General features: G+C 37.6%; 2 protein-coding genes across 2 annotated transcripts; one reads left to right on the top strand and one right to left on the bottom strand.

Moving 5' to 3' along the window:
• Positions 1-832: 832 nt before the first annotated feature.
• On the top strand, positions 833-5,765 carry LOC110879727 (protein NRT1/ PTR FAMILY 4.6). The gene is made up of 5 exons (XM_022128249.2): positions 833-962; positions 1,051-1,156; positions 1,254-1,471; positions 2,792-3,232; positions 4,618-5,765. Exons 1-5 carry the CDS (start codon positions 960-962, stop codon positions 5,608-5,610), a joined length of 1,761 nt encoding a protein of 586 aa, XP_021983941.1. The 5' UTR covers positions 833-959; the 3' UTR covers positions 5,611-5,765.
• Positions 5,766-8,801: 3,036 nt separating this feature from the next.
• On the bottom strand, positions 8,802-11,071 carry LOC110879726. The gene is made up of 2 exons (XM_022128248.2): positions 10,788-11,071; positions 8,802-9,375 (listed from the first exon to the last, which is right to left on the bottom strand). The coding sequence occupies exons 1-2, from the start codon at positions 10,929-10,931 to the stop codon at positions 8,932-8,934; spliced, it is 588 nt and encodes a 195-aa protein (XP_021983940.1). The 5' UTR covers positions 10,932-11,071; the 3' UTR covers positions 8,802-8,931.
• Positions 11,072-14,029: the final 2,958 nt, after the last annotated feature.

Below are 14,029 nucleotides of genomic sequence, written 5' to 3'. Positions count from 1 at the left end.
TGATTCTTCATGGCTTTTTCTTTTTATGTGCTACAAACTTCCCATTGAAATTTGGGTATCTTTTTGTATTATATTTGTAGATAATTGTATTTCCCATTGAAATTTGGGTATTTTTTTTTATTATATTTGTTGATAATTGTATAACTTTGTGAGTTTGTAGAAATCTTTGGTTTGATTAGTGAACTTTGGACATTTTTTAAGTCTTTAAATTTCGCAAATGTTAAATAAATATCTGAATATTGAAAATATGGAAATTTGATTAATAATTTCAAACCAAAACAAAAATATAATAAAATTGTAAAAGCAGACATGAACCGGTTGCAAGATTTGTGACCACAAAAGAAACTCTGTAAATTCCGTCGTAACTTAATCACCGCGTCACAAAATGGGATTACCCACATAATTGTATTTTCTGTCCTAAAAGGTTATCTGTGACCAGAAATGTGGTAGTAACTGTCCAGTTTTCTAGCGGCGTAAATATTACTAGAGAGTAGAGACTATTAGAAGTTAGAACGTACTCTGTGCTATGTATATGCATATAGCACAATATATAGTTGAGTTATGAGAAGTGGCTGAAAAGGCTCGGTTCAAGTTTTCTTTTTCCCAAATCTAATACTTAATATGTATATATGCATATAGCACAATATATAGTTGAGTTATGAGAAGTGGCTGAAAAGGCTCGGTTCAAGTTTTCTTTTTCTCAAATCTAATACTTAATAAAACATTATTTAATTAATTGGTGATACGACTCTCTTAGGTTACAAACATGTATTAATTAAGTAGAGCTAGGATGCAAAAGGCCAAAGGAAAGCAATCACTTTTCCAAGTGGGTTGGACCCCGGCCCCTATATAAATAGGATGCCATGCATCATAATTCTCCCACCACAAATAAAAGTTTGTAACTAGCATAATATATAATATTCTTTAGCAGATAAAGATCATCTGGTTTGAAGAACAATATGGTATGATCACTTATTCTTTTTGCTGTCTTTACTACCACATTCTAGCTTTAATGATGATATATTATTTTAATCTGTGATGTTGTTGTAGGATGAAGAGTGCCAAATAAGCAAATCCAGCAGGTATGTCAGTTGGAGAAACAAACCAGCTATTGAAGGTCAACATGGTGGCATACGTGCTGCAGCTTTTGTCTTAGGTAAGTCAACTGTTAATTTAGGATACAAAGTTGACGGTTTTTTATATAATATTATTTAACTAATTTGGTCTTTTAATTGTGTAAAACATGTATATAGTTGTGGAGGTATTGGAGAATTTGGCATATTTGGCCAATGCAAGCAACCTGGTGCTCTATTTGTCAAAATTTATGCACTTTTCTCCATCAAGATGTTCAAATATTGTTAGCAATTTTATGGGCACAGCCTTCCTTCTTGCTCTCCTTGGTGGCTTCTTAGCTGATGCTTTCTTCACCACCTACTGCATTTATCTCATAAGTGCTACAATTGAACTTGCGGTACCTAAGAAACCTTTAATAAATTCTATATACATACATAGCCAATTTTAAATAGAGAATTACGAGAACCGTATAACTGCTTTTACGGTGTATGTCAGATATGGTGGGATAGGCAAAGAGAGTCGGTTATATAATTAGATAACTGCCTAATGTATTACGGTTAAAACAATAAGTCGGTGATACGAGAACCGTATAACTGTTTTTACGGTGTGTATGTCAAATATGGTGGGATTAGGGCCAGCCCAACATTTTCGAAGGCTCTAAGCGAACTATAAAGTGGGGGCTCTTGTGAGACTTAAACCTAAAAAATATCTATCGTCAATAGCAAATCGTAAAATCAAGTCGTAAAATTGCGAATATCAAATCGCAAAATTATTTTTTTATTGTTACTTAATCGCAAATCACACAATCTGCGGCAATTGATTACCCTTAATTTCTCCCCCAATCGTCATTCACTTGTTTCGGTTATTATGTCTTTAGCTATGTATTTATTCATTTGGGATAAATACACATGTGATATATGGAAAACAAAAAAAAAGTTTTAGAGGCCCCTACTTTTTACGGGCCCTATGTCACTGCCTAGAATGCTAAGCCCATCGGTCCTGTCCTGGGTGGGATAAGAAAAGAGAGTTAGTTATATAAATAGATAAATGCCTAATGTATTACCGTTAAAACAATAATTCGTGATCATGGTTCCTTCTTAAAATTGTTTCTTTATTATCTTTCTCTCTCTATATATACAATTCCCTTGAAAATAGGTAACTCGGAAATTATTCCGACATTTTGTTTTCAATATGAACTGTCACTGACGTCATGCTGAGGCAAGTGATATCCAATTCATAGAGTTGAACCAAGAAGCTGACATCTTTATGTTTATTTCATTACTTAGAGACGGATATGGCCGGCGCACATGTGTGGTCCATATATGCAATCCAAGAAAATTATAATATTAAATAACAAGATTTTATGGCCTGAGATTTGTTGTCTCAGAACCTACTTACCCATACATTGCAACCCATGAAAACATTAATCATCCATTCTAAACAGATCATCTTGGGCCACCCCCTTATATAAAAGACAAAACAGAAGAAAGTAATAAGTCAAAAGACATTAAAATGTTTGAGTAAATTGAATTTGACCATTGTAAGCGGCAAAAAGAGGGGTCAAGAGGATCTGCGGACTTTGTAACCAGAAATTATTAATTGGATTTTTATACATAAAATATGAGTTTTTTTTTTTTTTTTAATCAAGTTGGAAGTTAGAACTTGTGATAACCCTCTGACTAAAAAGTTCTAATTCCGTCATTCTTTATTGTAACAGGGTCTTGTATTACTCACACTTCAAGCCTACACACATTCTTTGGAACCAGAAAGCTGTTTATCAGCCAACCGGAATGATAAATGCCGACAAGTTGAAGGTGGTAAAGAAGCGATTTTATACGTAGGATTGTATCTGGTGGCGTTGGGTGTTGGTGGGATAAAAGGCTCCCTTCCACCTCATGGAGCTGAACAATTTGATGAAGAAACCACTCAAGGAAGAAAGCAAAGATCATCTTTTTTTAATTATTATGTGTTTTGCCTTGCTTGTGGTGCACTTATTGCAGTCACATTTGCAGTGTGGATTGAGGATAATAAAGGATGGCAGTGGGGTTTTGGTATATCCACCATGGCTATTCTGATATCTATCCCTATATTTCTACTTGGTTCCACCTTCTACAGGATCAAAGTTCCTACAGGAAGCCCTATTACAACCATATGCAAGGTACCATTTCAAAACTTTTTAAAGGTGGTTAGCTTAAAATGAAATCTTCAAAACTTGTAACCTTTTTATAGGTGAAAGTTGTAGGAGCACCTTCACAAAATAAAAGAAAGTACACTTTTATTAATTTTTCATTGCGAATTACAACTAGTAAAATGAAAACTATAGAATAAAATTACAAACAAAACGAAACAAATAAACCTTAAGCTGATTACAACAAAAGAAAAATAAACAAAAGATAAAAGAAGAGATAGCGGCTGAGTCACGTTCAAGACGCTTCCCTTAAAACATATTTCGGGCCACCCAGGTGAACCCGTCTGTTTCCCAGGATACAATAGCCTAAGCAGATTGTACTACCAGGATTAGCTTAGCACCCGAAAGGATACCTGAAACAAGAGTGCATAGAGATGCAAAGTCAGGGAATTCGTTTGATGTGTGTGTTATATGAACCATACGACTTCAGTCTTGTGTGTCTAAAACAAAGCACAAAGCTTTGTATCTGGTTAGAATTCGAAATGATAAGTCTATATTGAATGCACCATTCAATAAAATAAATTCTAGAATTCAATAGCATTCTGTAACTTAATCATTTGACTCTAGCTGACAACACCAGGCCAAGACACATCTAAAAATTACTAAAGGCAGCTCCAAACGGCTCGCGGCGATGCGAAGTACGCCATCAAAGCACCGATCGCCCACGTCCAATGCCCAGGCGCGAGCGTCGGGTTCTTCGGACCCAACTGGCTACCACTGGGTATGAGTTGTCACATAAGAATACATTTGTGTAGAGAATTCTAATTATAAATCCACAAAAGATTTATCTCTCCACCTATGTGGGACAAGCTCAATTTCCCACATATTTATGGTTCTAACACACAAACTTAATGCTCAATATCTTTCATTCATTTTGGCTCAATTATTAACTCATAATATAATATTATTTATAAAATTTCCAACAAAAGCAAAGTTTGTCACCAGCTAAAGCATTCACTTTTTTTTTATGCAAGTTTCCTTTTATTGTAGGTGTTTTGGAGAATTTGAAAGTGTTTGTAAGTGGTGTATGGAATTTTTTTTGTGTTTCTAGGCACTTTGCTAGTTAAAGTTTATGTGTTATTCAAAAATTCATTTTTTTAAATTTAATTACTTAGTTTTGTTTATTTTTTTTCAGCATTCCCATAAAAACTTTTTAAAAAATGAGTTCCTTCGTTTTTTTTGTCTCGGTTTTAAACATTATATCGGAATGTCAACAAAATAATAGTGAAGTCTAGACTTCACTACTTCAACTAGCGAAGCGCCTAGAAACACAACCCATGCCCTGCCTACAAACACTTTCAAAATCCCCGATACATTGAAAAAATAATGTTGAAGTGTAAAATTGTTTACACCAGGTACTTGTAGCAGCAATTTTCAACACATTTTCAGGTAATGCACGAACTGCTCATGTAGTTAGCACAAACCCATCATCCAGAACAAGTTCAATGGAAAATATTGAAGAAGAAGAAGAAGAGAACATAACCAAAGAACTCGGCTTTCTGAACCGAGCAGTTATGAACAGGTCTACTACTTCTCCAACATTTAAGGTCAATATTAAGCAAGTGGAAGAGGTTAAAATTGTCCTCAAAATCTTCCCAGTATTCATGTCAACCATAATGCTCAACTGCTGCCTTGCTCAGCTCTCTACCTTTTCCGTCCAACAAGCAGCAACCATGAACACTAAAATCGGCTCCTTACGCGTTCCTCCAGCTTCTCTTCCTGTATTCCCAGTCATTTTCATCATGATACTAGCACCAATGTATGACCACGTCATAATCCCATTTGCAAGGAAGATAACCAAAACAGAAATGGGTATAACCCATTTACAACGAATCGGATTCGGGTTGTTTCTATCCGTCATGGCTATGGCAGTTGCAGCTTTAGTTGAGATAAAACGAAAACAAGTGGCGCATCGGGCCACTTTAATGAACTCTACTGAACCATTGCCAATTACTTTCCTTTGGGTTTCTTTGCAATACTTGTTTCTTGGGTCAGCTGATCTTTTTAGTTTAGCTGGCATGATGGATTTCTTTTTCACAGAAGCACCATTTAGCATGAGGTCATTGGCTACATCTCTCTCTTGGGCTTCATTAGCCATGGGTTATTATCTTAGCTCAGTGCTTGTGGCTATAGTGAACCATGTTACAGGGTCCTTCCGTCACACGCCATGGCTCTATGGGAGTAACTTAAATCATTATCATCTTGAAAGGTTTTACTGGCTAATGTGTGTACTTAGTGGGCTTAACTTCCTTGTTTATCTCACGTGGGCTAAATCCTATAAATATAGACCAAAGAGCAACAGTGGTTCAAATGACACAAGAATGCTGTGCAATTCAACAGGAATCTGAGGATATTCTATGCCATGAAATATATTTAATATGAATGTGGATGCATATGTGTTTGTAAGTTAGTGAGATATGCAACTTATTCAGTTATTTTCTATTCTGCCATTGGTGGCCTTTGTATACTAGAATGAATGAAGCCAATTAATGATTATTGCATATGCTTATCTTTTTTAATGAATCCTTAAATCACAAAATTTAAAATTGATAACTAACAACATAAATTAAGCAAGTAAATAATGAGTAAAGTAGTGTAGTCAATCATTTACTTGTTTCAACAACTTAAACAGAACAATAAAAGAGTTACTAAAGTTGGCCGGAAAACATGCTTGAGTTTCAAATCAGGCTTCCGGTTAATGGAACTCATGTCTGACGGCTGGGGCACAAACCGCCTATGGCGTTTTAGCACATGATCTAGCTAGGCCCTACAGATGTTTCTGCCCATTACTTAGACCATGTGTAATGGAAGGGGAAAATAATGCCCCCAAGTGTGGGCATTTTACGCCATGTGGCGGTCCAGTCAGCAAAGGGGCATTATTGAGCGTTTTCTAAAATGGGTGTAGTGGGGATGGGGCATTATTGGGCATTATTGGGGCATTAAATAAAAAAAAAGAAAAAAAAAAGAAAAAATCTTATTGGATAGGACAAGGGAGATGAAATGTGATTGGACAAAGACAAAGGGTGTTGGGCGTGGTTTATAAAACGCCAAAGGGGCTTTTTTTGATTTTTTGCTAAAAAAAACGCCCCATGTAATGGTGCATGGGCGTTTTCAGGCGTTTTTTTTGAATTTTTTTTAAAAAAAACGCCCCATTACACAGGGTCTTATGTGTGGTAACTCCAACTAAAATGAAAGTTATACCGTTTTATGATCTTTTCTAACCCACTTACACTTATCCAATTGCTTCAAGTATGGTATCACATAGTTAACTTATCCAGAAATAGTTTTCTTCACAATAATGTCTAATCAAGTCAAATAAGTGGATCTAAAATGGTGGGGTTGTATGAAGTGATAGCACTTGAAGCGTGATAAGCTTTGAAAGTGTGATTTTTATACAAAATTGCATTTAAACATCCAGAAAAGGAAAGGATAATTAAGAAGATTAAATGTTTCCTGAAAGCAAAAAAGGGACAGCTTCCATTAAATTGATTGATTCAAGTCCAGAAGATAATGACAGATGATCAAAAGATGGTCCAATGCTCAAGGAAAGTCTAAAGAGTCATCATCAATCCCCAGCTTCTGATAAGAATGATAAATTTGACATAAAATAAGAAAGTGGTTTCTTTTCAACCACAAATTTAGTTTATCTCTATATCCGAATTGTTGTTCGTAGTTCGGACTGTAAAGAATGTGGTGTGTACAAGCATTTACTGCATAGAAACACAAAACTATGAAATTGAACTAAGGAAAGTAATCAAACCTACATCAATGATGATCATCGTTAAATCATGTAACAACCTAAATAACCTAGATGGTTAGGGTAACTAGCGTATTGTATCCACGAGAAACATGTGGTTAGTATTACACGTATTATTTGATAAGTACAGCAAATGCTAGAAAGGTTGAATTAAACCAACGCTAAACTAATTAGTTGCAACAAAAGTAAGACGGAGATAAGAAACAGCCACTTACTTCCAGCTTCGGGTTTGTTACTTAGTGGCAAACGGCAAGAATTAATTTATATAAGAATGTTTAATCTGTTACATAGACATAGCTAATCTGGATCTCACAATTAGCCTGAAGCACGATATATGTACTTACACACCATTGTCAGATCTTTAACTAAACTAAGGTGTACTAGGCATGATCTAGTGGAGTACTATAAACCATCTGTCGAATTAACTCAAGAATCAATCACATGCATTTGAATTCATTCCAAAGTGTAAACACGATTGTCATTCAATAAAGTTGGATTACCACTTGTTAACTCGATGGTTGATATAAGTGTTCATAGAGACATAACAAATGATCAAGTAAAAAAAACTAGGAAGCCATGGACAAGAAAGAAATGAACTTTTGTCGATTGTTGAATCTTCGTTTTTTTTTTTTTCTTTTTTGAACGGCCAACAGAAAAGTTTTATTAATACTAGTAAGGCACTAGCACCAAAGAAATGAATCTTCGTATTAAATAATAAAATCATATATACATATGACAAACATATCAAACCTTTCTGGTGCTTTTTTCTTTTACAGCCGTCAAACCCAGCCCAAAGTATGGCCTCCATTCTTTTTCCTTCTGCTTCCGCTTGAAACTGCTCCCCAAAAACTGCCGATTGAATTTCTCTTTTCCTTTTCCTCTTCCGATGACCAGCCCATCTCAAGCCCATTTAAAGTTAAGTAGCCCAATTAATCGCTTGTTGGTCTCATGTTTAGCCTAGTTACATTACATACCGTTTAAGCCCATTTCCATTACTACAAAAAACAAATAGAACGTATTATATTTAAAAACACACTAGATGCATTTTTGACATATAATTTATATATAATAACTTGTATTTAAGATGCATCGATCAATTAAACAAACTAAATCAATCAATTAAATAACGAAATAGTATATGTATTATGTGATATATAAAAACTTTAATTTAATTATAACATGTAAATATCTATAAATGTGTATAAAAATATAACCGACCGGAGCCCGACCCAAGCTTGGTAAACTACTAATGAGACGAGCTCAAGCTATCTTAAGTAAAACGAGTCAAGCTCAAACTCATGCGAGCTCGGACTTTGCTTGACTCGTTTACGCCCCTACTTTAATACATGATTTGCTTTGATTATTTAGCTTTTTATTTCTCATACTTCAAAATTATACAAGTCGGCTTATTAAGCCACTAGCTGGCTCGAGTTGTAAACAAGCCGAATTTGAGCTTAAACCTTTAGCTTGGTAGAGGATTTCGAGCGGAGTCGTCTCGGCTCGTATATTTTCAAGCCTGAGCCTGAGCTGACCCCGACTCGGCTCAAATTGACTTGTGAACAGTTCTAGTTATTATATAAGATTTTACACTACACCATTCTAGTGACGTTCATGGTTCATTTTAAATCGGTTTGGGCTTGGTTTAAAGGGTTTAAAACCATTACTAACAGTTTAATGCAAAAATTATCACCCTTAACACCCCTAATTCCCTGAATTACTAGTCATCCTTTCGTGTAGGATTTGCTTAGGTGCTGCAGCAAATCGAAAAGCATGTACAAGCAATGAGAAGAAGTTCTTTAGATTCCTCCACATAATATAATCACATCCATTGTTAACAAATTTGAATTACAACAAACATAGATTATTCACAACCAAATACTTCAACTCATAAATAATACAAAACAACAACACTCTAATCAGCTTCCTGTAATCCATCTAACACAATCGAACCAACAAACAATCCAGCTCCAGTAGCAGCAAGCGTACCTGCTACGACGGTCTGCACCACCACCAAAACAGTAGAATCATCCGGTATCAAAACAACTGCTAGAATCGCCGCCACCAGAACTGGCAGCGCAGCCGACGCTAAAGCTGCAGGAGAGTATCCTGCAGCCGTTTCAAGCAAGCTGAGAAGCCCTAACTCTTCGGCTTTCGACAAAAGCCCTAAATTCTCAATAGAAGAGAGAGTAAGCCCTAGCTCCTCCGCTTTTGACAACAGCCCTGCCTTCTCTACATTGCTTAATACTTTACGCTTCTCCAGCTTCTTGAACACGTCCACATCAACTTGTTCGCTTCCTTCGAAGAAGATCCCCGCCCCAAACCACTCCTTTTTCCAACCACTGTCATACTTGTTCACCTGCATTCATTCAAACTTAACTTCTAAATCGAAAAACAATCAAATCGGAATCTAGCAAAAGCATGTGATTGTATCTCGTTACACCATTAGCTAATCCATAATTATTTATGATGATCCAGACGAAATTCAAATTACTTTCAGTAACCGAAACTGAACGGAAAATATCATCTGCATTGGAACTTAACTTCTAAATCGAAAAATGATCGAATTTGAATCTAGCAGAAGCATGCGATTGGATGGCGTTACACAGTTAGAAAATCCATAATTATTCGTAATGATTGAGACTAAATTCATATTACATTCATTAACCGAAAATGAAATTAAAATTGAATTGAAACTGAAATGGAGAATGGAGGTATGTGAAGTATTCCAATCAACTTTGGGCTACTGTGGTAAGAGCGCTTCACGGAAACGGAGAACAAGAGCAAAGGATCCCGCTGCAAAAGTGTCAAACAGGGATATGGAAGGATATTATGATGACTGAAAAAGAGATCGGGAAGGCCAGGATTCGAGATACAAGCGAGATGGGTTTGATCGATGGGGAGGGGTCAAATAAGGTTTTTTAGTCGCCTCGTTTAGAGCGGAGGTTGCAGAGAAACTGGGGGAAAGGGTGCAAGTTGGGAGATTCAAATGGAATGTCTCGGTGCCAAAAAAAGTACTTTTCTTTGCTTGGAAGGCAAGTCTTGGAAGCATCCCGATAGTGGCCGCTTTGTGCAACAGAGGTATAGCTTTATCAGATGCATCTTGTAAATTGTGTGGGTATCTGGTTGCAGAGTGTGTGATGAGTAAATCGGTTTGGTGGCATATTGTGGTGTGGCTGAAAATCCCACTCAATGTGCAAGCGGCTTCATTTCATGATGTGCTTGAGGGGATCGATAATATGAAAGGGTCAAATCTATGGAAAAATGGGGTGACTGCGGTGTGCTATGCAACTGTGTGGTGTGTGTGGAAAGCGAGAAATAAGAAATTGTTTGATAATGTTCCTTCCGGGTCTTGAAGATTGTAGACGAGATCAAAGAGGAGTCGTTTTTATGGATGGATAAACTTGTGTGGGAGAGGTGGAGCGATTTTAATATTCTAGACGTTGTAATGTAATGTAATGTTTTTGTTGGGGACTCCAAGCTTCTTTTTGGCCCTGTTGTTTGTTTTTATAAAAATGCAGCCTTGTTCAACTGCATTATAACTTAACTTGTAAATCGAAACACAATCAAACTTAAATCCTGTGCGATTGGATCTCGTTACACAATTAGAAAATCCATAATTATTCATGACAAATTCATATAACTTTCAATAACCTAAACTGAAACTGAATTGTAATTAAAGTGAAACTAAAATTGAATTTAAAATATCAACTAAATTTCGACGTAATTGTACAAGCTCTTAATAATAATAATTTGTGTTTATGGTCTTACCTTCTTCTTCGGTGCCATAGCTAAAATTCTGGAGGATTTTTTGGCGGGAAACGGAGGACGGAGCGGCGGAGAGTTTGCGGGAGAGATACGAAGACGGTCAACTGTCTTGAGAAAAGCAGTTGCAGTGGTAGTCGGAGCCGCCATTTTTTACTAGTTTTGCCGGAGGTTTTCTGTACGGCGGCCTCCGTTAAGGTCTTGTTTGCTCTCGGTGGGGGAGTTTTTGGGCCCAAATTCCGTTAGCCAATCAAATGTCGATAGCCCTATCTATCTACTACACTCACACAAACTGCAATTACTAGTTTAACCTTCCTTACATTCACGACAATGCCTTAGGTTATAGGGTGTGTTCATGACCCTCGTGATCATCATGACCTTCTACATCATTGTCATATCATCCACCTCTAATTCACAATCCAAAACCACTACCCTGTGGTCATGAACCAAACCACTATTCACCTATTTATTTTAAATTATGTTTGTCTAAAAAAAAAGGAAATGATTACTTGAAAAAATGGAAATGATGACCATGGTTGGCATGGTTCAATCCATGCAAACTGTTGATGCAACAAACACGGGACCAAGGATGGTAACTAAGCTGGTTAGGCAAAAAGGCTGAGGGGTTCAGTTTTGCCTAACGCAGGTCGCGGGGTCCCTCCACGTTTGCAAAACGTGGAAGGAGGTTCACTAGTATGTACTCGTTATTCGCTTTGAGGTTCTTTCTCCGAGGCCAGCTCGAATCCAGAAAAGAAAGCAAATAGAATGAAAGTGATGAAGAGTTGTTTGGAAGTGACAAAGAACTCTTTGAATGACTAGAGATTAAGGAATCTCTGCCTTTTTGGAATGTCTTAGAAGTGAACATGAGCTGTCTTCTTATAGGGGAAGACATCTCCTGAAATGGTATAAACAAGACTAGCGAAACCTGTTTGCAATGGAGGGTTTCCCCTTTTGGGGTTGAAGGCTTTGGACCCCTGGTTAATAGAGTGTGCCTGTGCAGACCTGCTCTGACTTTGTGAGTTGGTGAGCATGAGTTGGTGAGACGAGTCCTTGGACATGACTGATTACTGTTTCTCGATTTCCTCATTTTACAGCTTTTCATCCGATGAACCTTTCAACCTTTTAACCTCTTTGCATATTAATCATTTTATTTATCCTTGGGCTACCCCCGTCGTCAGCCCCCCAAGTCAGAGGTTTTTGGGTAGTATGCTCAAAGACTTCTGACTTTTATGCATGTCTTTTAAAGGTTTCAAGGATTCGTTGCTTGGAGGCTTGAAAGGTTTGAGGCAGTTACTTTTTTGAATTTTGAATTTGAAACGATTTGACAGTTGATTTGATTGACATGTGTCAGGCGGCGGTTTTGCAGGAACCATTTATTTACCTTTATTACCCCTGCTTTAATATCTTATTTATTTTAAAGTTGTAAAATTTCTTCATTTTACTTACAATCATTCACAGTTTCCTTCCTCAGGTTAGTTTCTCTTCTCCATTTTCGTTTTTACTTTGTTCAATCATGGGTGCCCTTAAGGATTTAGCGAGGTCATTCTCTCGAATGACACAAGATGAAGTAGACCTGTTTTGTCTTGAATATGGTATTGATAAAAAATTTAATCCAACTGTCCCTGCTTGCGATGTTTCTGTTGACAAACCAAATCCTGGTTCGATTGCTTTGTATTGTCGTCACTTTCAGTGGTCTAATCTTCGTTACCCTTTTTCGTTTTTCGTTTTGAACTTGCTTGAGTATTATCGTGTTTCTTTTGGGCAAGTTCATCCGAAGGGGATGGCTAGGGTTTTGCACTTTGAAATGTTGTGTCGTGCTCTTGGGTATGATCCCTCTTTGTTGCTTTTTCGGAGATTTTTTCGTTTAGCCAAAAATGGTGATTGGTTCACCTTTGAGACATCAAAGGTTGATACTTGTCTTATTTCATCCATGGTTACAACGCTTGGGTCCTGGAAGGATCGGTTTTTCTGGGTTTCTGACTCTATCGTTCCTTTCAAAATGGTGTGGAGGCGTCCGGATGCTGTTCTTAATGATCCGGAGCCTTCTGAATCAGAGTTGAACGATGCTTTCCTTTCAGCCATTCGGGGGTGCCCTTCGAGGGTTCGTCCCTTTCCCGAACATTTGTTAGTGCTTTTAGGGGTTAGTAATATTTGGGGAAAAGCCGATCGGGATCCGGTGTTAATGAGAAATGGCATTGGTATGCATTTTTTCCCTTATGCCTTTTCTTATTTTACTTTGCTTATGCCTTATTTTCTTTTGTTTTCTTTTTACCAGTTATGTCTGCTTTGGACTTTATCAAGAGTGACGACACGTCCGATGTTGTGTTTGAGGATGCCCCGTCTGTTCCGGGTGAGAATGTTGTGGTTAGGACTTCCGAGCTAAGGTTTGAGGGCACGAGTTATGTTAGTGTTGCCAATGTTAAGGGTTTTACCAAGTCTAATGCCCCCAAGTCTTCAAGTCGCCGATCTTCTCGTCGTTTGCTGAAAGCTGGTCCTCAATCCACTTCTACTGAGCCAGTGGATTTGACTGATGATATTGAAGTTTCGGAGGATCAAGTTGAAGCGGGTGTTGAACAGGACAAGGAGTTGGTTGTTCATGGCAAGAAGGTTCGAGGCAAGAAGGTTGTTCCTGTTCAGGAATCTTCAAGCAGGGACGCTGAAGGGTTGGACCCTGAAGGTATTTATGTGCCTGCTTGGCAAGTGAAGAATGATGATACCTTCAAGGATGCTGCTGTTTGTGAGGATGCTCTTAGTCATCTTGCTCCTTCCTCTGTTCGTGAAACCATTGCTGAGATGGACGATGACTTTATGTTATCTCGCATGGTTTTAACCACCTGTAACCTTGCTGCCATGCTTCCCCAAGGGATTACTCGGTTTCGCCAAAGGATGCGGGAGTATGAGGATTTCTCTAAGAAGAAGGATAAGATGAAATCCTCCCTAGCATCAATGAAGAAGGAAATAGCTGGGTTTGCAGAGAAGGAAGCAGCGTGGAAGAAGGAGGTTGATGGTTTGAAAAAGATGCATGATATTGAGATGGGTGACCTGAGGAAGAGCTTTGAAGCTAACTTGTTGAAGTTGAAGGCTGATCGAGAGGCCTTAGCTGTCCAGCAGCAGGCTTTTCGTGAAGAAAAGGAAGGGTTGAAAGCTTCATTTGGTCAAGTGACTGTGGACAATCAATGGTTGATCGAGCATGGTTTCCAGCAGGTTGTGACTTATCTTTTGCATTCCAAGGAATTTAACTCTGCCCT

This window comes from Helianthus annuus, chromosome 9, assembly GCF_002127325.2.
Source record: "Helianthus annuus cultivar XRQ/B chromosome 9, HanXRQr2.0-SUNRISE, whole genome shotgun sequence".
Taxonomy (NCBI): Eukaryota; Viridiplantae; Streptophyta; class Magnoliopsida; order Asterales; family Asteraceae; genus Helianthus; species Helianthus annuus.
The sequence above is the reverse complement of the archived record's forward strand: the minus strand, read 5'-3'. Positions and strand labels throughout refer to the sequence as shown.